Source organism: Carassius auratus, chromosome 1 (genome assembly GCF_003368295.1).
Source record: "Carassius auratus strain Wakin chromosome 1, ASM336829v1, whole genome shotgun sequence".
Lineage (NCBI taxonomy): Eukaryota > Metazoa > Chordata > Actinopteri > Cypriniformes > Cyprinidae > Carassius > Carassius auratus.
In genome coordinates this window covers 26,617,177-26,640,434 of record NC_039243.1, presented here as the reverse complement: position 1 = coordinate 26,640,434, position 23,258 = coordinate 26,617,177, and the positions used below count along the sequence as shown (strand labels likewise).

General features: G+C 37.0%; 3 protein-coding genes across 5 annotated transcripts; all 3 read right to left on the bottom strand.

Moving 5' to 3' along the window:
* Positions 1 to 1,645: 1,645 nt before the first annotated feature.
* On the bottom strand, positions 1,646 to 3,301 carry LOC113064626 (D(1) dopamine receptor-like). The gene has a single exon (XM_026235846.1). It carries the CDS (start codon positions 3,134 to 3,136, stop codon positions 1,955 to 1,957), a length of 1,182 nt encoding a protein of 393 aa, XP_026091631.1. The 5' UTR covers positions 3,137 to 3,301; the 3' UTR covers positions 1,646 to 1,954.
* Positions 3,302 to 7,371: 4,070 nt separating this feature from the next.
* Positions 7,372 to 8,607, bottom strand: LOC113107495 (D(1B) dopamine receptor-like). The gene has a single exon (XM_026270095.1). The coding sequence runs from the start codon at positions 8,440 to 8,442 to the stop codon at positions 7,372 to 7,374; it is 1,071 nt and encodes a 356-aa protein (XP_026125880.1). The 5' UTR covers positions 8,443 to 8,607.
* A 2,766-nt stretch (positions 8,608 to 11,373) lies between these two features.
* Positions 11,374 to 22,190, bottom strand: LOC113105998 (dihydropyrimidinase-related protein 1-like). Of its 3 annotated transcripts, none has more exons than XM_026267456.1 (14): positions 21,572 to 22,190; positions 19,428 to 19,516; positions 18,397 to 18,581; positions 17,637 to 17,801; positions 16,926 to 16,987; positions 16,750 to 16,830; positions 16,593 to 16,661; positions 16,370 to 16,490; positions 15,627 to 15,783; positions 14,449 to 14,590; positions 14,197 to 14,367; positions 13,787 to 13,966; positions 12,960 to 13,125; positions 11,374 to 12,821 (listed from the first exon to the last, which is right to left on the bottom strand). In XM_026267456.1, exons 1-14 carry the CDS (start codon positions 21,890 to 21,892, stop codon positions 12,730 to 12,732), a joined length of 2,001 nt encoding a protein of 666 aa, XP_026123241.1. In that variant the 5' UTR covers positions 21,893 to 22,190; the 3' UTR covers positions 11,374 to 12,729. The 3 variants fall into 3 exon arrangements, with proteins under 3 accessions (XP_026123241.1, XP_026123251.1, XP_026123262.1); XM_026267466.1 differs by lacking the exon at positions 21,572 to 22,190 and adding an exon at positions 20,377 to 20,734; XM_026267477.1 differs by lacking the exon at positions 19,428 to 19,516 and having other exon boundaries at positions 21,572 to 21,819.
* Between the last annotated feature and the right edge of the window lie 1,068 nt (positions 22,191 to 23,258).

Here is a 23,258-nt window from a genome sequence, read left to right as displayed (position 1 = left end):
AGATCTCAGTTAAGGTAAAAGAGGCATGTACTTGTCCTTAGCAGCTCTATCATGGCTCTTTTGAACAATTTCAATAGACAAGCATCCCTGTGGATTCCAAAATTAAAGCAAGCCCCAGGGGCTGGATGTGCTTCAAGAATGAACACTTCAAGGACAGAGAAGTATTTTTAGTAACAAGGGCCATCAATTTTAAACACCTCTTAATTCAGCGACAAATCTGAGCAGTGATTTTACCCGCAAATAATATAATTACACTAGTACGCATCAGCTTATAAATATGAATATTTCAACATTTGCCATTTATATCAATAAAAATGACAACTGTGAAAATCTTTTTTTTTTTTTAGTTTGTTTAAGGTTATTAAGGCATTAGGGATTGCCTTCCCATGTTTTATTGATTGCTGTGAGCCAACTGAAACCTCTCATTGTGAATTAATTACATACGTAACACTCCTGTTGTGAATACACTGTGTCCTTAAAAGACTCCCAATGCTCTGGAAATGTTCCTTTGTGAAATTTGAACTAGAAAAACCTGTGTTAGATGACTTTTGGTGCTTACAGTTTGCTTGCAATTAATAATTTAATTGTAAAATATAATAAAGAAGAATCATGAGAACTATGTTTCATGGGAGGAAAAATATTACAAATCTATAACAAAGTCAAGATGATCAAACTATTATACCTGACTGTTGTGCATTGTTAAAAATTATATATTCTTTAACTACCAGACCCTGATGAAGGTGACAAGAAATAAACATGCCAGTCCCTATGCGCTTCGAAAGCATCAAGCATAGCATGCCATACATAATCTATAGACCGAAAGCCCTTGCATACTGAAATGTAACATTCCTTCAGTGGAGATTGCAGCCAACTAATTATTTATGAGAGGAAGTAACCATGTGCACTCGTGCCTAATGGAAAACGATACTCAGACTTGTCAAGCTCTTTGGCATCCAGTCTCTTAAAACCTCAGACCTCATTCTGTGGCTGTGATAACCTGACATTTGTGGCCGTCTTCAAATGTATACAAATAAGTAAACAAAACTTTAGGATGTGAGGAGACATGGGAAGTTGTCACAGGGTTTATATCTAAGGAACTTGAAAGTTTTGATGTGGAAATCCCATTGGTTTCAGGCAGCTATAGCTTTTATAATTTAGGATATTTATGTGTTTTCTATGTCCTCCAAACTATAGTTGGCTAACAACTGAATTCCATTTTTAATGCAAGAATTAAGTCAAAAATGCATTTATATAAAAACATCTTAAAGGGGTAGTTCACCCAAAAATTAATATTTTGTCCGCATTAACTCAACCTCTTGTCTTTATTTCTACGTCAGAACACAAAAGAAGATATTTGAAAGAAAACTGGTTACCAAACAGTTGGTTACCATTAACTTCCAGTGACTGGGGAAACTAAGACATTTCTCAAAACAGAGACATTTGGACATTTCTTTTATGCTCCACAAAAGGTTTGGAACAGGTAAGCAATTAATGACAGAATTGTCATTTTTGGGTGAACTTTTTTTTTTTTCATTCATTGTTGCTGGATTACATTCAAAAGAAGTTTGGGGCAAATTGACCCAAGTTTTTTTTTTTTTTTATAGATTTTACTTTCATAAAATCACTAAATGTGAATGCCTGTTAGCCAAAAATAATCTTCTGGTAATTTTACATGTTACAAGAGTGTTGGACTTGTTTTAGTGTTTACAAATTGCTAAACAAATAAAGTCATTTTAGTTTAATTAAATATGTCGGAAATTGAAAATAACATTTTTATTTAGACACAGTAGGTTCTTATTGTCACATGGCTAGAAATTGGAACTGTATCTTGTTTCCTGAGCTTGATAAAACATTAAGGTATACAGAAATTCACTTTCAAAATAAAACCTTAGAGAAATATTCACTATATTCACAACTATCCAAGTCTCCTCTACACTTAAGCCTTACACTAAAGTCATTTATTCTGACATGCATCTCCTGAGTCAGTATGCTGCACCTCGCTCTCATCTTCAAACAGATGTATCTCCACCAGTGGACGTTGCATTTCGTTGTCCACCCTTTCCAAACTGACATAACCGACCTCCATAGTGTTAACGGAGCTGCCCTGATTATTGGTGGACACTGGATCCTTGCACCGAACATCAAGAGGTGTTTTGATGCACAGGTCATGGCAGCACAGAAGTCGTGCAAAAGCAGCTCTGAAATCAGAGTTAAAAGCATATATGATCGGGTTGAGCGATGAATTGCACCAGCCGAACCACACGAACACGTTAAAAGTTGCCTCACTGACACAATTCGGGTCGTGGCAGAAAGGAATCACACAGTTCAGGACGAAGAACGGAAACCAGCAGCACACAAATACCCCCATAATCACGGACAGAGTTTTGAACAGTTTGGTTTCTCTGATCGCGCGGTGCTGGAGAGGACAGGTGCGCGCTCCTGCCCTGCAGTTCTGTGCGCGCTCCGCTGCGCGCTCCAGCGAAGAGATGGTCTTGATTTGAACCTGAGCAATGCGGTAGATGCGCGTGTATGTGACCAGCATCACTGCCACGGGAATGTAAAAACTTATCAGAGAGGAGGAAACGGCATACGTTCTGCTTAGAATCGAGTCACACATTTCCCTGGTGGTCCAGTTATTTGTGGTTACCGTGCCCAGGTCTGCCCTGTGCCAGTTCAGCTGCACGGGCACGAATGAAATAGCCAGCGATACGATCCACGTTACGCTTATCATAACGAGGGCGAGTCTGCGGTTCATCTTCCTCTCGTATTGAAACGGGTTTGAAATGGCCCAGTATCGATCCAAGCTGATTACGCACAGGTTGAGGATGGAAGCTGTGGAGCACATAATGTCAAAAGCCACCCAGCACTCGCAGAAAGAGCCAAACGCCCAGTGTCCGGTCACCTCCGTGGCCGCTTTCCACGGCATCACGAGAACAGCCACCAGCAAGTCCGACATCGCCAGAGACACAATAAAGATATTGGTGACTTTCCCTCTCAGGTGACGGAAGCGCAAAACCGCTGCGCAAACGGTGAAATTCCCCAATAACGTCCACAGCACGAGGAGAGAAAGAGCGAAAGCCAGAAAGATGCGACCCGCTGGCTCTCCATGAGCGCGCAATGATGTGAAGTTGTACATGTCTTTAAGTTTCACAAAAACATACCCAAATATATTCCGTCCATACTTCCTCCCATCTACTCTACGTTTTGACCGGATCTTATATCTGACCTCGTTGTTTCTTAAGACCCTCGCTGAGATGTTCACATGTTTGAACGACAATCTGAAGCGTCTCGTGTCAGGTTCCTTTCCAGGTCGCATTCACACTGCTGAAGAACGCCCTCTTTGGCCCGTTTTACTCAATAGACTATACAGTGTCCCCAAAACGAATTTGATGCTTGAATCCACATTTAAAAATTACAAACAAACTCATTAATGCCATTTAATTACAATATTACATAGAAAATAAAGTTAAACAATAAATGTTTTGGTTTTTCAAATAGCCCGTTAGTGGAATATGTTTTCAATTAAAGCCATTGTTCAACCAAAAAAAAAAATTGCTGAGAATTTACTCTAAGATGTAGATGAGTATTTTTCTTCATGGGAGCACATCTGGAGGAATTTACATTATATTACATTATCACCAATGGATCCTCTACAGTGAATGGGTGCCGTCAGAATTATAGGCTAAACATCAATAATCATCGGTAATCCACAAAACCAAAAACAGTCCAAAACAAGCCCAAATATGTCGGTGGACAACAGGCAGTGCTGGGAAGATTACTTACACACTGTAAATGACATGATACAAATTGTAGTCAGTAATGTAATTTAGATTAGTCTTTTTAGGTAATGTATTCTGAATATTTTAGAATACTTTTAGACTACTTATCTTAATTAAATGACCTTTAAACTTATGGTGTAAATAATTTCATTAGAAATATTTTGTTCACGTGCATGCCAGTGTGACCATTAAACAACATAAAACTGTAAACAATCAAATTTGGTTTGTAAAATGATTTCAATATTAACTTTTAATCTAAATAAAAATGTTATAGGTCAAAGGGTTTGACTGACAAAAAAGTATGAATCTTCCCCACATAATATCAAATACATAATTATGTAATCCATAAAAAAGTAACTGTAATCTGATTATGATCATTTGGTATTATTTAATTACAAGTACAACATTTGTGGAATGTGATTACATAACATTATGTTACATGTAATCAGATACCCAGCAATTACAACTTGGATAGTGTGTTGGCAGGGGTGTAAATTTCGTCTAACAGTTGGGTGGCGGGGGGACAATAAACAAAAATTAATTCTCAAGATCAATTTTTGAAGGGGACACAAATAATACATCCAAAATTGTACTTGTAATGATATTTATATACAGAGGAAAGCCTTTACTACTATAAGTGCAGCAGGGAGACCATGCCAAATTAGACAACGTCAAGCTGTTGTGGTTGCGCTGCGACATGTGTCCATGGTAGACATTACTATCCGTCACAGTGTTGCCAAGTCCGCGGTTTTCCCTGGAATTGGGCTTCTTTATCAAATGTTTGGGTGAACTGTTCTTTTAAGGTGATGGCCTACAGTACAGTGTCACATTAGATATTTCAGCAAAATCTTCCACATGCAGAAAAGGTCAATTTTCAATAGCATAGCGAAGTATGAAGCACTAATCACACAGAAGACAGTTTCAGAGCAAGCAGCTTTTTGTTGATCAGTATGGCGAATTTGTAACCAGTTTGAATATGAGAGAATCTGCCTGGGGAACTGCGAGAGGATCCGGATTTCGCCTGTGAAATTTCATTGAGCAATGGTAAATGTGACTGCCCCTGTTACTCTGTTAAAAGAGCTTTCAGAACTTGACAGGAACTGACCTCGAATCAACTAAAATGACCGATTTTTTTTAGTTATTTTTTTACCATGTGGATTGACTTATGACTCTCAGACCTGAGCAGGGCCAGAAGGATTAAAGGGGAACTAAATGAATGAACATGAGTACTGAACAGTATTTGCAATATTTGATATTTTAAAACATTTTTTATAATATAAACCACATTATTATTTATAACATCTGTGTAGAGCACCCATATAAGATATTTCTACCAATATTTTAGCTAGAATTGTAACTATATATATATATATATATATATATATATATATATATATATATATATATATATATATTCATTATATATATTCATTTTTATTTCTTTTTTTTCCCCACAACTTAAATGAACTTTTATTATTTTATTGATAATGCTATTATTATTGATATTCATAATAATATATTTATTAGAATAATCATTAGTCATCCTGAAAAACCTGAATCAATGCATGTGTGTGGACATTGCCACACTGCAAAATCTTTTCATCCAACAACAAAGTGAATGTTTTGGTGAAGAGTGGGGTGGCCAATGGCAACTATAATGAAGGCCTACAAATACAATTGCCTACTAGCACACTTTCCCATCAGACTCCCCTAGCACAGAAAGAAATTAAGAAGATCTCAGTTAAGGTAAAAGAGGCATGTACTTGTCCTTAGCAGCTCTATCATGGCTCTTTTGAACAATTTCAATAGACAAGCATCCCTGTGGATTCCAAAATTAAAGCAAGCCCCAGGGGCTGGATGTGCTTCAAGAATGAACACTTCAAGGACAGAGAAGTATTTTTAGTAACAAGGGCCATCAATTTTAAACACCTCTTAATTCAGCGACAAATCTGAGCAGTGATTTTACCCGCAAATAATATAATTACACTAGTACGCATCAGCTTATAAATATGAATATTTCAACATTTGCCATTTATATCAATAAAAATGACAACTGTGAAAATCTTTTTTTTTTTTAGTTTGTTTAAGGTTATTAAGGCATTAGGGATTGCCTTCCCATGTTTTATTGATTGCTGTGAGCCAACTGAAACCTCTCATTGTGAATTAATTACATACGTAACACTCCTGTTGTGAATACACTGTGTCCTTAAAAGACCCCCAATGCTCTGGAAATGTTCCTTTGTGGAATTTGTACTACAAAAACCTGTGTTAGATGACTTTTGGTGCTTACAGTTTGCTTGCAATTAATAATTTAATTGTAAAATATAATAAAGAAGAATCATGAGAACTATGTTTCATGGGAGGAAAAATTTAACAAACCTATAACAAAGTCAAGATGATCAAACTATTATACCTGATTGTTGTGCATTGTTACAAATTATATATTCTTTAACTACCAGACCCTGATGAAGGTGACAAGAAATAAACATGCCAGTCCCTATGCGCTTCGAAAGCATCAAGCATAGCATGCCATACATAATCTATAGTCCGAAAGCCCTTATATACTGAAATGTAACATTCCTTCAGTGGAGATTGCAGCCAACTAATTATTTATGAGAGGAAGTAACCATGTGCACTCGTGCCTAATGGAAAACGATACTCAGACTTGTCAAGCTCTTTGGCATCCAGTCTCTTAAAACCTCAGACCTCATTCTGTGGCTGTGATAACCTGACATTTGTGGCCGTCTTCAAATGTATACAAATAAGTAAACAAAACTTTAGGATGTGAGGAGACATGGGAAGTTGTCACAGGGTTTATATCTAAGGAACTTGAAAGTTTTGATGTGGAAATCCCATTGGTTTCAGGCAGCTATAGCTTTTATAATTTAGGATATTTATGTGTTTTCTATGTCCTCCAAACTATAGTTGGCTAACAACTGAATTCCATTTTTAATGCAAGAATTAAGTCAAAAATGCATTTAAATAAAAACATCTTAAAGGGGTAGTTCACCCAAAAATTAATATTTTGTCCACATTTACTCAACCTCTTGTCTTTATTTCTACGTCAGAACACAAAAGAAGATATTTGAAAGAAAACTGGTTACCAAACAGTTGGTTACCATTAACTTCCAGTGACTGGGGAGACTAAGACATTTCTCAAAACAGAGACATTTGGACATTTATTTTATGCTCCAAGGTAAGCAATTAATGACAGAATTGTCATTTTTGGGTGAACTTTTTTTTTTTTTTCATTCATTGTTGCTGGATTACATTCAAAAGAAGTTTGGGGAAAATTGACCCAAGTTTTTTTTTTTTTAATAGATTTTACTTTCATAAAATCACTAAATGTGAATGCCTGTTAGCCAAAAATAATCTTCTGGTAATTTTACATGTTACAAGAGTGTTGGACTTGTTTTAGTGTTTACAAATTACTAAACAAATAAAGTCATTTTAGTTTAATTAAATATGTCGGAAATTGAAAATAACATTTTTATTTAGACACAGTAGGTTCTTATTGTCACATGGCTAGAAATTGGAACTGTATCTTGTTTCCTGAGCTTGATAAAACATTAAGGTATACAGAAATTCACTTTCAAAATAAAACCTTAGAGAAATATTCACTATATTCACAACTATCCAAGTCTCCTCTACACTTAAGCCTTGTTTTGAGAAGAGGTGTTTTGATGCACAGGTCATGGCAGCACAGAAGTCGTGCAAAAGCATCTCTGAAATCAGAGTTAAAAGCATATATGATCGGGTTGAGCGATGAATTGCACCAGCCGAACCACACGAACACGTTAAAAGTTGCCTCACTGACACAATTCGGGTCGTGGCAGAAAGGAATCACACAGTTCAGGACGAAGAACGGAAACCAGCAGCACACAAACACCCCCATAATCACGGACAGAGTTTTGAACAGTTTGGTTTCTCTGATCGCGCGGTGCTGGAGAGGACAGGTGCGCGCTCCTGCCCTGCAGTTCTGTGCGCGCTCCGCTGCGCGCTCCAGCGAAGAGATGGTCTTGATTTGAACCTGAGCAATGCGGTAGATGCGCGTGTATGTGACCAGCATCACTGCCACGGGAATGTAAAAACTTATCAGAGAGGAGGAAACGGCATACGTTCTGCTTAGAATCGAGTCACACATTTCCCTGGTGGTCCAGTTATTTGTGGTTACCGTGCCCAGGTCTGCCCTGTGCCAGTTCAGCTGCACGGGCACGAATGAAATAGCCAGCGATACGATCCACGTTACGCTTATCATAACGAGGGCGAGTCTGCGGTTCATCTTCCTCTCGTATTGAAACGGGTTTGAAATGGCCCAGTATCGATCCAAGCTGATTACGCACAGGTTGAGGATGGAAGCTGTGGAGCACATAATGTCAAAAGCCACCCAGCACTCGCAGAAAGAGCCAAACGCCCAGTGTCCGGTCACCTCCGTGGCCGCTTTCCACGGCATCACGAGAACAGCCACCAGCAAGTCCGACATCGCCAGAGACACAATAAAGATATTGGTGACTTTCCCTCTCAGGTGACGGAAGCGCAAAACCGCTGCGCAAACGGTGAAATTCCCCAATAACGTCCACAGCACGAGGAGAGAAAGAGCGAAAGCCAGAAAGATGCGACCCGCTGGCTCTCCATGAGCGCGCAATGATGTGAAGTTGTACATGTCTTTAAGTTTCACAAAAACATACCCAAATATATTCCGTCCATACTTCCTCCCATCTACTCTACGTTTTGACCGGATCTTATATCTGACCTCGTTGTTTCTTAAGACCCTCGCTGAGATGTTCACATGTTTGAACGACAATCTGAAGCGTCTCGTGTCAGGTTCCTTTCCAGGTCGCATTCACACTGCTGAAGAACGCCCTCTTTGGCCCGTTTTACTCAATAGACTATACAGTGTCCCCAAAACGAATTTGATGCTTGAATCCACATTTAAAAATTACAAACAAACTCATTAATGCCATTTAATTACAATATTACATAGAAAATAAAGTTAAACAATAAATGTTTTGGTTTTTCAAATAGCCCGTTAGTGGAATATGTTTTCAATTAAAGCCATTGTTCAACCAAAAAAAAAAATTGCTGAGAATTTACTCTAAGATGTAGATGAGTATTTTTCTTCATGGGAGCACATCTGGAGGAATTTACATTATATTACATTATCACCAATGGATCCTCTACAGTGAATGGGTGCCGTCAGAATTATAGGCTAAACATCAATAATCATCGGTAATCCACAAAACCAAAAACAGTCCAAAACAAGCCCAAATATGTCGGTGGACAACAGGCAGTGCTGGGAAGATTACTTACACACTGTAAATGACATGATACAAATTGTAGTCAGTAATGTAATTTAGATTAGTCTTTTTAGGTAATGTATTCTGAATATTTTAGAATACTTTTAGACTACTTATCTTAATTAAATGACCTTTAAACTTATGGTGTAAATAATTTCATTAGAAATATTTTGTTCACGTGCATGCCAGTGTGACCATTAAACAACATAAAACTGTAAACAATCAAATTTGGTTTGTAAAATGATTTCAATATTAACTTTTAATCTAAATAAAAATGTTATAGGTCAAAGGGTTTGACTGACAAAAAAGTATGAATCTTCCCCACATAATATCAAATACATAATTATGTAATCCATAAAAAAGTAACTGTAATCTGATTATGATCATTTGGTATTATTTAATTACAAGTACAACATTTGTGGAATGTGATTACATAACATTATGTTACATGTAATCAGATACCCAGCAATTACAACTTGGATAGTGTGTTGGCAGGGGTGTAAATTTCGTCTAACAGTTGGGTGGCGGGGGGACAATAAACAAAAATTAATTCTCAAGATCAATTTTTGAAGGGGACACAAATAATACATCCAAAATTGTACTTGTAATGATATTTATATACAGAGGAAAGCCTTTACTACTATAAGTGCAGCAGGGAGACCATGCCAAATTAGACAACGTCAAGCTGTTGTGGTTGCGCTGCGACATGTGTCCATGGTAGACATTACTATCCGTCACAGTGTTGCCAAGTCCGCGGTTTTCCCTGGAATTGGGCTTCTTTATCAAATGTTTGGGTGAACTGTTCTTTTAAGGTGATGGCCTACAGTACAGTGTCACATTAGATATTTCAGCAAAATCTTCCACATGCAGAAAAGGTCAATTTTCAATAGCATAGCGAAGTATGAAGCACTAATCACACAGAAGACAGTTTCAGAGCAAGCAGCTTTTTGTTGATCAGTATGGCGAATTTGTAACCAGTTTGAATATGAGAGAATCTGCCTGGGGAACTGCGAGAGGATCCGGATTTCGCCTGTGAAATTTCATTGAGCAATGGTAAATGTGACTGCCCCTGTTACTCTGTTAAAAGAGCTTTCAGAACTTGACAGGAACTGACCTCGAATCAACTAAAATGACCGATTTTTTTTAGTTATTTTTTTACCATGTGGATTGACTTATGACTCTCAGACCTGAGCAGGGCCAGAAGGATTAAAGGGGAACTAAATGAATGAACATGAGTACTGAACAGTATTTGCAATATTTGATATTTTAAAACATTTTTTATAATATAAACCACATTATTATTTATAACATCTGTGTAGAGCACCCATATAAGATATTTCTACCAATATTTTAGCTAGAATTGTAACTATATATATATATATATATATATATATATATATATATATATATATATATATTCATTATATATATTCATTTTTATTTCTTTTTTTTCCCCACAACTTAAATGAACTTTTATTATTTTATTGATAATGCTATTATTATTGATATTCATAATAATATATTTATTAGAATAATCATTAGTCATCCTGAAAAACCTGAATCAATGCATGTGTGTGGACATTGCCACACTGCAAAATCTTTTCATCCAACAACAAAGTGAATGTTTTGGTGAAGAGTGGGGTGGCCAATGGCAACTATAATGAAGGCCTACAAATACAATTGCCAAGGGATGAAGGAGATATTGAATATTGAATGTAATATTAAGGCTAAATAACTATAATAGTTACTAGTATTAAAGTTAGGACATCTAGTGGTGAACACATGAAGCGAGAGACGAAAAAATTGAAAACTTTACTTTGAACAGCTATAGCCAGATATAAGCAAGTTAGTTTTAGTAAGTCTGTCCGTCTTTTGGGCCCTGTTTTTGGGAAGGGACAGGAAAGGTCCCTTTCCAGCTGACTTACATCCATTCTTTTTCGCTTTGCAGGTGATGGAGTAATGTTTGCTTATTTTCTGTATCTTGTATCTTCATTACAATCTCACTTGCTTGTCTTTTGTCTTTCCCTTTTTTCACCTTTTTATCATTTTTTTTTCTTCAGATGTGACTTTTGCTCTGTGGGTCTCCATCCAAGCAAGCTTTGTTTTTACAGGTGGTGAAGTTGCATTTTTTTTCTGGACAGTACTGGTGGAATTTTCAATATTTATTTGTTGGTTAAGACGTGTCTACAGACTTAAATACTTAATATTGTGACAACTAAAACAACCCCAGGTTTCTTTCTTCATGTATGGTTAATTCAGAAAAAGGCAGTCTCACAAAGGTGAAACAAACAGTGACATATATTTATGAACTTTATTTCACCATAGCAAAGTGAATATCATTGTCAACAGTCAATAAGTGCATTTATGGATATCAGCCTACAAAACAAAAAATGGAATTGTTCATAAACACTATATATACCATATGCAATCACAATATGGAAAATAAGAAAGCAGGCTTGGAAATGCCCTTGTATTGATTCAAAACAAGAGCACTTTTAGTGTACACAGTGACTGGGCTAGTGTGGAGCAATACTGTAAAAATCTCACAATAGAAGGAAAAAAACATGCAGGTGAAATAAAAGCGTCTTTAGCTCTTTCTGAATTCATCTTGTATCGCAGATGAGGGTGTTGCAGACAAATACAAAAATCATGCAGCTTGCATATAGTTGCATTCTTTGATTTTGTATTTGTGATACTGAGGTAATATGAAAACCTTCTATGCAGTCAAGAGCATGGAGGAGATAAAATGCAATGAAGCTGTTTTACTTAATGCAGAATTAAAACAAAAAGTGATATAACAAAGTCTTCTTATAAAACAATTCAAATTAGATAAGATAACTGATAAAATTATCCTTAAAGAATAAAGGGAGAGTAAGAATCGAAAGGTCTGATGTGAATAATACCAACATCTAAAAGTGAGATCATGCAATCCACAATCATTCTTAACCACAAACAGACGGATTACACAGAATTAAAAACATTTTAGTGCACAGAGAACATTAGAGTGTTTGTAAGAGCAGATCGACTCTCAGCATTTCAATGTACTTATTAGTGGTACATCTATGCCAAAACTGATCTCAGACCTGCATATTAGCACTTGTCCCTTATCATCACTAACACAAGTTAACTTTAGTTCTGTAAATTGTCCAGCAGGAGGAGCACCTTTATTTTGGGATGACCAGTAACTGGTTTCACAGGGCTTCAAAGCAGGACATTTTCAACACTGTCACAAACACTGGGGTCACATCAGCAGAATTAGGGTATAATAACTCAAAAATGTGGGTAAATATATTAGCATTGTTTAAATGCTGCATTTTCTAAATTTATTACAAAGTATTTTCTAGTGATTGTCAAGATATCTATATATATGTATATAGGTATGTTTTAGCAGGGAGAATATTGTGCACAATACACAGTAATATTCACTGTGGATGGGACGTTTACTGCACAGGTAAGGTACAGTGATATTTTTGACATGCATGCATTGCACGAAAATCTGTTAATAGCATGGCCCTATGAGAGGAGAATACTGATGATTTGTCAAAAGATAGAACTACAATAACACACACACACACACACACACACACACACACTCTCTCTCTCGCTCTCTCTCTCTCTCTCCCTCTCAAAATCACATAGGAGCTGCAGAAGGCTTAACCAAGGCTGGTGATGTTGGAACGACCACCAGGGGGTGCTACAATGCGATGGCCAGAGCGCCGAGGAACGTTGTCGTCGATTTGAGCCCCTAATAGTATTGAAATAATCATAAAAATATACTTGCTGTAAATAACCAATGACACATTATTCAAATACATTTCTGAATATTATTTTCTTAGGGAATAATTGGAAATGGTAATATTCTAATAGTCTGATCCCATCTCACCTGATAGGCTGAAGTTAGACTGATGCAAGTTTCTGATTGGTGGAGGCTGGTGTGTAGTGGGCGAGGTCTTGGCGGAGGGTGATGGGGTAATGTATTTGGGTGTTGCTGGGACATCATATACTGGACCATCATATATCCCACGAGAAACTCCCTGTTTGCTCATCATCTGCCAAAAACAGTCAAAGGACAGGTGCTTTTTACATTTTTAACAGTCTTTACACCATATCACAACACATCTAGTTCATTATGGCAGTATCATTTATCGATAAATGCTAAGCAAATATTCCAATATGCCACTACAGCCAATATGCTACTACACTGATAAAGAAATGTATAAGTTTATATAGCAATAATGCATTAAATTGATTTCATTAAATTGATTTCAAGACATTTATAATGTGAATTATGTTTCAAATAAATGCTGTTCTTTTGAACTTCTTATTTAGCAAAAATCCTGAAAATAAAACATATCATTGTTTTCATCAAATATATGAAGCAGCACAATGGTTTTCAAAATTGACAATAATCATAATAAATGTTTCTTACGGAACAATATCCCCATATTAAAAAATATTTCTGAAGGATCGTGTGACACAGAAGAAAATTCAGCTTTGCCATCACAGACTAAATTATATTTTAAAATATATTAAAACAGAAAGTATTTTTGCTAAAATAAATGCAGCCTTGGTGAGCATAAGAGACTTCTGTCAGAAACATGAAAAATCATACCGAACCCAAACTTGTTAATAGCAGTTTATATATACTCAGCATAGCTAACTAAGACTGAGTGAAGGTCAGTGAAATAATCAAAGGATTGAGAGTCATACCTTGGTACGGCACTTAATGCGCTGGTAGGCAACGTCAGGGAAAGGCTTGCGGGAGATGAAACGCCCAGTCCCCTGCTGAACCTGGAGCTTCCCTTCCTCAAACACAGTCCTACCCTGACAGACCACATACACTGGACCACCATGACACTCCATCCCCTCAAAAATATTATACTCCAGAGCCTAGAAATAGAAGAAGAGAGCAGTACTACTAGAAGAAAACCCATTTCCAGTGTTTCTCAAGTATAAACTAAATCACCATTAAAATGTTGAAAGCTTTTAAGATTTAGGAACGATATAACAAGCCATTACAGATGTATAAAATGCAGTATTAAATGAAGGAATAACTAAATAACAGCCATGCAGAGTATCGTTCAATATTCCAGCATCTTGCAGAGCTTTGTAATCCTCACCGACTGCTGTTCTTTGGCTGTGATGGTCTTGATCTTGTCAGGGTCCCAGATAACAATGTCAGCATCTGAACCCACTGCTATCCGACCCTTACGAGGGTACAGGTTGAAGATTTTGGCTGCATTACTGCTTGTAACTGCAACAAACTGGTTTTCATCCATCTTCCCCGAAGCCTGTAGGAAACAAATTGTGTGGTAACTGATAAATGCAACCTGAACCTCAGTCCATATAAGCATACATGCAGATGCACTAACCACAGCTTTGTCCCAAACGAAACCCATTCTCTCCTCCACTCCATTGGTTCCCTCTGGTATAAGAGTAAAGTTGTCCTTCCCTATGGCCTTTTGAGAGGTGCTGTAAGCACAATGTCCACTACCTACGACCTGCAGATCCCCACTGAGGATAGAAGATTAAGAGAAATGTAACTACAGGGCTAGCAGCTCCAAACTAAACATGATCTGCCCTCTAGAGCTAGTTGTGATGTTCTTTGTGATGATCTTATTATTCTTTATAGGTTGCATGATGTGTCATAGAACTGGACACTGTTCAAATGGCATTAAACATTAAATGAATTTTTATTGCATTATTTTAGTGTCATGCATGTTACCATGATGGTGTTTAGTATTTGTTTGAATGACACTGTGCACATTTTACATATTAGTATTTACCTCGTCAGCTTTGGAAAAGCTGCTTGTGATAAGCTTTGATTCATCTTTTGACTTTAATCAGTGGTTTCTGTGAAACTGAAATGGTTTCTTCATGTGGGTTAACCATAAAACCAGGCCCAACTGAATTGAATTAACTGAATTAAATATGTGCAATCCAAATGGATGTATGCATCCATAATCCTTACGGATATGTGTGGCTGTTATCTGTCTTCACAAAATGCATATGATCTAATACTTGATCTTTGATCTTTTTCTAGAATTTCCTCTCATCCTTTGGAGCCGTCTAATGCATCTAAGCTAAAAATAAATGTACTCTCTCCAGCTGTGTCAGTCTGCCTCCATGCTACAGTGTGTGTGTGTGTGTGTGTGTGTGTGAATCCCTGTGCCTTTGAGTGCGTGTGTGCATGTCGAAGTATGTGTGGCTGTGGATGTCAACATAGTGACATCTCTCTCATAGTCTAACAGCCTGCGAGTCTACATGTTATGCGTGTGTGTGTTTGTTTGTGTGTGTGGGGAGAGAGGATGAGGGTGCTCTGTAACCATGGCAACATGAGATGAAAGCCTGATCTATTTTTAGAAATGGGGACAGGAAAAGGTGTGTCTGTGGTCTGGGTGTAGCAAAGAGCCAAAGTAATCGAGAGAGTAGATAAAAAACTGGTAGATAGTGCCACTTGCCCAAAGTCTCCACTGCTACACTGCTTCGACACTAATAATGCAAATGTCACAGATGTCTAAAAATGTAGAAATAACTCAAAATGTCTTACCAGGACAGTAGAGAGTTAAGGTGGTCAGGTGTCGTCGGGTCAGGGCTGAGGGGCGGAGAGGTCACATAGGCTGCAGCTTTTGCCCAGTTTTTGCTCCAATAGTGTGAGCCATCTGTTGCCAAGCTGGCTGTGATTGGCTCCCCGAAAACAACAGAGCCTAAAGCCAGTGCAATGAAAATAACCCGTTCAAATTTATAGATTAATAAAACATAAAAAAGGCCAGGTAAGAAGGTCAGTAAGATTGTTTTTTTTTTTTTTTTTATGAAAGAAGTTAATACTTTTTTCAGCAAGAATGCATTAAATTGACCAAAAGTAACAGTAAAGACTTACTTAAAAAAATTTTTTTTATAAAATAAATTGTTATTTTCAACTTTCTAGAATGCTAAAAAAGTTATTTATTATTAAATTAATAATATAAGATCATACATTGCTAATTATAAAAAAATAATATAATAAAAAATAAAGATTATTGAGCCGCAAATCATATTAGAATGACTTTTGATTATGTGAGACTGAAGAAATGGCGTTGAAAATGCATCTTTACTGTCACAGGAATATGTGACATATTAATTATTAATATTAATTATTAATTATTAATATTAATATTAAAAGAGAATAATAATAATAATGTTTCACAATCTTACTGTTTTTACTGTAATTTTGATTAAGTAAATGCACCCTGGGTAAATATAAGAGGCTTCTTTCAAAGATATTAAATATTAATTTTCACACTTTGCAATCACCTTTCTTCCGTGCAGTGGCCACAGTATCAGCTGCACTTTTACTCATCACTTTGGTGATGTAGACTGGGCAGTTGACTCGGTTGCCAAGGGTGATGGCACGGAAAACAGCCTCTGCCTCCAGCTGTGAAACAGACAACCAATTACAACAGGACGCTTCACACCACTGTCAACAGTTACCCAGTTAAACGTATATTTAATTTGCCAATTTGTTCATTGATCCCACCTCCTCCGGATGGCTCAGTGGGTGGCCCTCTGGACCAGTGATGCCCATTCCCAAGATTTTGCTTTGTTCCTTGAACACAAATGTTTTAAACATGAAAAAACAGTAAATGGCACCTAAATATTTTGGAATAATGTATGGCATTTGCTCATAAGTCAACCTGTGCTATCAGGTCTCCATTCTCTGCATGAACCAGAACCACTGCCCCCAGCTCCTTAAGGAATGAGAACGCTTCATACAACTATAGGGAGAGAGAGAGATTAGATTTGATTATATTACAGTACAGAACTTTCTATAGATGGAGGCATACAGTAGATGGCAATAACATCAACTAACCTGAGAGTCAGGCATTTGAAATAACCCTTTGTAAGCCATGTATACTTGGAAAGAGTTGATTCCTGCCAAAAGAAGAGAACATTAACATTGATTTTTTGAAGTCTCTTCTACTCACTTAGGCTGCATTCATTTGATCAAAAATGCAGTACAAATGTAATATTGTGAAATACAAATTAAATTCACTGTTATCCATTTTCAATATATTTAAAAATGCAATTTATTTCAGCAGCCATCACTCCAGTCTTCAGTGTCACTTCAGAAATCATTCTAATATGCTGATTTTGTGCTCAAGACAAATTATTATCATATCAATGTTGAAAACAGTTGTACTGCTCAATGTTTTTTCCAGAAACAACTGATCCATTTTTCAGGATTATTTGATAAATAAAAAGTTCAAAAGAACCCTTGCCATGTGTACTGCGTTTAAGCTAACTGAGACTTGTTACAGCACTTGTATATCATTGCTCTCTTGTTGATTTTGATTGCTTTCATTTTCCTCATTTGTAAGTAGCTTTGGATAAAAGACTATAAATGTAAATATAATTTTTTTATAACATTATAAATGGCTTTACAGACACTTTGACCAGTTTAATGTGTTCTTACTGAATACACTGAACCCAAACGTTTGAGCAAATAAGTGTATTGACAATCATTAGCACTTCAAGTTGTTAAAATTCAAATATGTGAGTACAAACTTTAATATGTGTTCACCTTTTTCCTGTACCAGTTGTTCCAGCTCCTCCTTCACACCTTCATGCCAATGTGGGATATCCAAATGAAGTGAATAATCACAGCAGGACTTCTTATCAGCCACTTCCTGCCACTTCTCAAAGGCCTCCAATAGACTCTCACCAGGCTGTGGAGTCACATGGTCAACTGAAACAGAAGATGCTGGTTTTTGGTTGGTTTTTGAAGACTGTTGAGTCATTTCTATTATTTTCTATTGAAGATTTTGTTTGATTTTTTTTTTTTTTTTTGTCTTTGATTACTCATTAAACTATGTATGTTCCTCAAAGAATTTTTTCTCGTGCACAAAAACTCCTTTCACTTTTTGTAGCTGGAAATGATGTCACTCACAACAGCTAATAGTTCTGATTCATTATTTAAAGAAAATTAACTACGGCAACCATAAAAACCTCTTGTCTCAGACTACTAGAAGAAACAAAATCTGATTGGCTGTAGTTGACATGCAGGAGATGCATTCCTAGGTCATGTCCTTGTAGCAACAACAGACATATTTGGGACACTGCTTTGCTCTGGAAGGGAGATGCAAGTGAGTCCTAGTCCAGTCTATTTGTCCCTACTTGTTAGGGAAGTTGGTACTGCATCGTAAATATTCTATATACTTGAACATTTGCCCAAATTAGACAATTAGCATTGAGATCAAATGCTATTTTAAGTCCTTATTTATTATATATATATATTTTTAAACTTCCTTTCTTACTTTGAATAACAATTCCTCCAGACTTACTGATCATGGTGGTTCCACCTGCCAGAGCAGCTTTAGTGCCCTGGTAGAAGTCATCCACAGGTGGAGTGCCTAGGTAAGGCTTATGCAGGCAGGTGTTCACATCAATACCTCCAGGAATCACCATACACCCATTAGCCTCAATCACCTTCACTCCCCCCGGCACAATCAGGTTCTCCCCAACCTGTCTGTGGGAGAGATTTAATAAAGGGTTTAATAAAGCGCAGAGAGGGACAAGGAAGGAAAAAATATGAATGTGACTAAATACATTCTACAAATGTATTATATCACACAAAATATTGAAAAATGTATGGTTTTTAATTAAAACATCAAGGTTATAAAGAGATATCTAAGGCCTGCTGCCACAGGAGAATGTCATATTACGCCAAATAAAATGTTATAAAATACAATGTAACTACAAATTTACATTATTACATTCTACTGACAGCCATAGTTTTTTTTTATTCAATTTTTAACACAGATTTGTTTTTGTTTTTTGATAATAATATGCACCATTTTCATGTATCACTGATATTCATAATAATGATATAACATTTGCAGTGAAAAATTGCACTGTGCAGTTGGAAATAAAGTTTTGATTTGCTTGTGCATGATATCAAGTCAATCTTCAACATAAATCAACATATGCTGATATGCATACACACACACTTATTTCTGATTTCTAAATATGAATCAATTCTTTGAAAATAATATTCCTTTAACATTAGGCAAACTGGACATTTTTACATTATTGGAATGTCTATATTAACATTTCTAGTATGGTGAGTTGTTAATAAATGTAAGTTTAACATTGTCCTTACCTTAAATTATCATTCCACTACCACTGAGAAAAATTAATACATTTTATAAGATGCTGCAGAAAGCCATTTAAGATTTTTTTTTATATGCGACTGTGATCGATGAGAAGGTTTCATGCATGCAACATTCATATTTATATTAACGATATGCAACTACTCATGAAAAATTGCATTGCGGTTTTGAAAAAAGCGTGCATTTGCTTGTGCATGTCTTACTTAATAATTCCATCTTCAACATAAACGTCAGCATATTGCGACTGATCATCATTAACCACTCGTCCACCTTTAATCAGCAGCCGTTCACTCTGAGGAAGAGAGAGAGAGAGAGAGAGAGAGAATGAGTGATTCCAACACCAGTTTAAACCTTATTTTACCTGCTATATTTGCAATTCAGTGAAGTGCTCTTACAACCACTGATAAAAGAGCCTTCTGCACAGTTTCAGCCTCACACTCTGTGAATGCGTGGGGTTCTATGAACAGAGAAGAGCACATGTGGTGATGTGGAAAGATGTTAGGTTGCCATGGTAACCTCGCATCATCCAATTGTAAGGAAGGCACATACTGTACCACTGCGCTTTCCTCATCTGGGTTAGGCTGGATATTCAGATTGAAAAACCTCAATATATGCGCTATTTCTAGATGTCAACCCGGAACAGATCGCAAAGATTGCTTTAGTCAAGGATTAGGATAGTTCTAATCCATTACTTATAACTACACGCAAAAATACAGCACATGGGGCACATATTCCTCCTGTTCTTTGACTTAATGTGTGCACTGGCTTTTAAAAGTCTCTTTATTTCAATTTTGCTCTTAGTCTCGCGCGAAGCAAACGCACTCGCCATTATTTTGTCAAATGAAACGCGCCCATCAAAGCTACTGTATTCATGCACTGATTCATTATTTATTCCCGCTTCTATTTTAAATAACATCGGAGCATTGGTTCGCTTCAATGCACGGGAGGGATGTGTGCCTGGCTTTGCCACATTGTTGCAGCATTGTAGCAATGATGCTTTGCCATATTGTAGCACCTCTCCGTTGGCTGATTTCAGTGCTCTTCTAAGCGGCCTTTGCTTTGTTGGCTTGCTAAGAGTTTAATCCCTTCTCGGTTCCCCCATGCGCAGGATTTACCGGATAGCAGCAGGGCGACTCGCAGCCGGTATCTTACCGTCAAATGCGGGATGTTCTTCTTCCCTTGGTAGCCTGTCCCAGACATCTCTCCTTTATTATTTAAGGAGATGAACAATGAGCAGTCACCCGCTTCTTTGTGCCAACAACCAACGTAACGAGCTAGCGCTCCGTTAGTGCTGCACAAGCGAGCGCCTCTCCCGATAGGTGTGTGTGTGTGTGTGTGTGTGTGTTTGAGTGTATGTGCTGAGTGCGTGTCTGTTCGCCTGTTCGAAGACGTGATTTGTGTTTGTTGGAGCGCCCCCCTCAATTGAAACGAGAGAGAGAGAACTGGGCGAAAATCGGTGATGAGAATGTTGGTGTTATGGTTCAAGAGTGGTATAGCAACAGTTTCGTTAAATTTCGTTAAATCCGTTAAAAAAATCAAACCCCTACCACAACATGGAAACTTTTTTATTTATTTTCATTTTAGAACTTTTTTTTCCCCCATAAATTTGTTAGCTGGGTATAAACCAACTTATTTGAGTGAGCTGATATTATCTGTTTGTGAAATGAACTGTTAATAATAAGCCAATAAAAGATCACTACATAACCTAAAGTTATAAAAAAAACTGGCCAAAATATCTCCAAAGAGACAAACGTGAAAATAATGTAAAATACAGTAAAATACTGCTATAGTCATTAACTAAATAGCAGAAAATGCAATTTAATGTGTGAAAATAATAATAAAGAAAAGAAAATGTTGATGGTTTACAGGAGACTCTGAAATGGTAATGACCCATAAGTTATAAAATAATGTAACTTTTTACTTAGAAAAACATTCATATAGGCTATTTCTTCTCTCTCTGTATATAGCTATATTAACTGTATTATTAATATAAATCTAAAGTTTTTTGTTGTTTGTTTTATTATTATAGAAAAACTACATTATTGATTTTAAATATCATATATATTTTACCATAAAGGCAACCTACATTTAACTGTAACTAGGGAATAAGATTTTTTATTTTCAATACGTTGTTTTGTTTGTTTGTTTAGCCTATTAGGCTGTAGTAGCTACAATCAGGGCTATAGCACTGGATCATATAGGTCAAGTTTTTAATTTCGTAGCCTATTTTATTGGGCTATGCAGTAAAATGTGTTGTTAATCTTTTAAAAGCAAATTGAAACCTTGTGCTAGCATGCATGGTTTAAGGTTCAAATCCGCTGAAAAATTCCATAAAATTCAAGCCCACCTTCCCGTTGTTTTGACAATCACATTCCTTTTCAGTCTGATCCGTGATTTCGACACCCGGACGCCCGTCGTCTCTCTCACCCGGGGAGCTGATGAAGGTCCCGCCGCTGATCTCATAGGCTTCAAAATCCCCATCCACGATGCGTTCCCTGCTACTGCTGCGTGAGCTCCTGTTCTCGTTCCTCCCTACAGCGTACTGTTGAAAATCGATAGACGTATAGCCGTAAGACTTGTGACGCTGGCTGGGTCCAGTCGAGATGGGTTTAGCCAGGTACACAGGGAGCTCATCCTCCCGGTTCCACTGTCGCCTACAGTCCGACATCACTCACAGGACGGAAACGAGTCTAATACAATGATGAAACGAGATGCCAGTGCAGAAAACTAGGTCAGCCTTGGTTTGCCTGGGGATGCGAAGGTCGCAGCTTGCATACTTATAATGCGAAAGATGATGCGATCTACTTTCCAGACAAGTGATAATAACGCGCTTTATTAATATGAGCTAGTCCGAATAATATTGCATCCTCAAATCCAGTTAACTCTGGACATCGGTAAAAGCAAATTTAGTTAGCCTAATTGTTTAATTTAGGCCTATGTCAAATGTTTTTTGTTGTTGTTGTTGTTGTTGTCGTTTTTCTGTTTACTCTGTCGAGTTGTAGATTTGGGCTATATGACTGCCACCCTCCATCCGAAATGCGCAAAAACACTGCAGATAGCTGCACCGACTTGCATAAAACTATTGGTCTGGGTAAAAGCATGGAACTTGATGTTTGAGTCGTGAACGAATCAGTATTTTGAACAAATCTTTCAAATGAAGGAACGTTCTCATTCATTTACATGCACTTGTATGGGAAAGAACAGAAACGTCTCATTCATGATGAACGAAATGAATAATCTTGGGGAGACAGATTTTATTTGTCCATACCTTATAAAATCTGTATTAAAGCTAATATATATATATACATATATATATATATATATATATATATATATATACATATACATTAATTACATGATAAAGATGATATTCTCATACAAATATTTGTTTCGACTATGAACAACTGTTTTTAACGACAAGCTCGAGCATTTAAAACGGGCAGACAACATAGGCCTAACTATAAGGTTATCATTCCGCTGGCATGGAGATTAATACAGTTATCGTTATAATTATCGCTTTTGGTGTTAATGGGTCTTGGCGCCAGAAACGGCCACTCAGTGAACGAATCTTTAGTAAACAGAATAGATTCAAGTCACTGAGACGAATCAAAATCCCCATTAGCCTACTAGGCTGTTCAATGCTGTCTCCTTCTGTCTCACAAATCTCACACGGGGTATAGCACGGGGATAATGAACATATGGAGCTGTTTTTCAGAACTGCACAAGCGCTTGAACCTTACTGCGTCTTCTGTGAACAGGCCTACATCACTGTGCAAGCAAAAAGCTACTTTGTTGACGTAGTGGCTGCCAATCAGGTCTAACGGACGTTCATTCAGCTGGAATTCCTTCATGATTTTATCATGATAAAGGGCCGAAATTATTAAACTTACCAGCTAGTCTTTCGCCAATGCAAGACTGATGTGTTTTGTCATTCAAAACCAAATTAAGTGCGATGATGACAATCTTTTGAGCAATACCATTCACTGGTCGATTTGTATCCAATCAGAGAGCAGATTTATTTTATTGGCACTTAA

Bases quoted from the DNA above. Each gene is read 5' to 3' on its own strand.
- LOC113064626 (XM_026235846.1), bottom strand. From the start codon at position 3,136: ATGTACAACTTCACATCATTGCGCGCTCATGGAGAGCCAGCGGGTCGC.
- LOC113107495 (XM_026270095.1), bottom strand. From the start codon at position 8,442: ATGTACAACTTCACATCATTGCGCGCTCATGGAGAGCCAGCGGGTCGC.
- LOC113105998 (XM_026267456.1), bottom strand. From the start codon at position 21,892: ATGTCGGACTGTAGGCGACAGTGGAACCGGGAGGATGAGCTCCCTGTG. The intron at 18,582-19,427 runs GTAAGACATGCA...TCTCTCCCACAG, and splicing joins GTTGAAGATGGAATTATTAA to ACAGGTTGGGGAGAACCTGA. The intron at 15,784-16,369 runs GTGATTGCAAAG...CACTGGCTTTAG, and splicing joins GGCCACTGCACGGAAGAAAG to GCTCTGTTGTTTTCGGGGAG.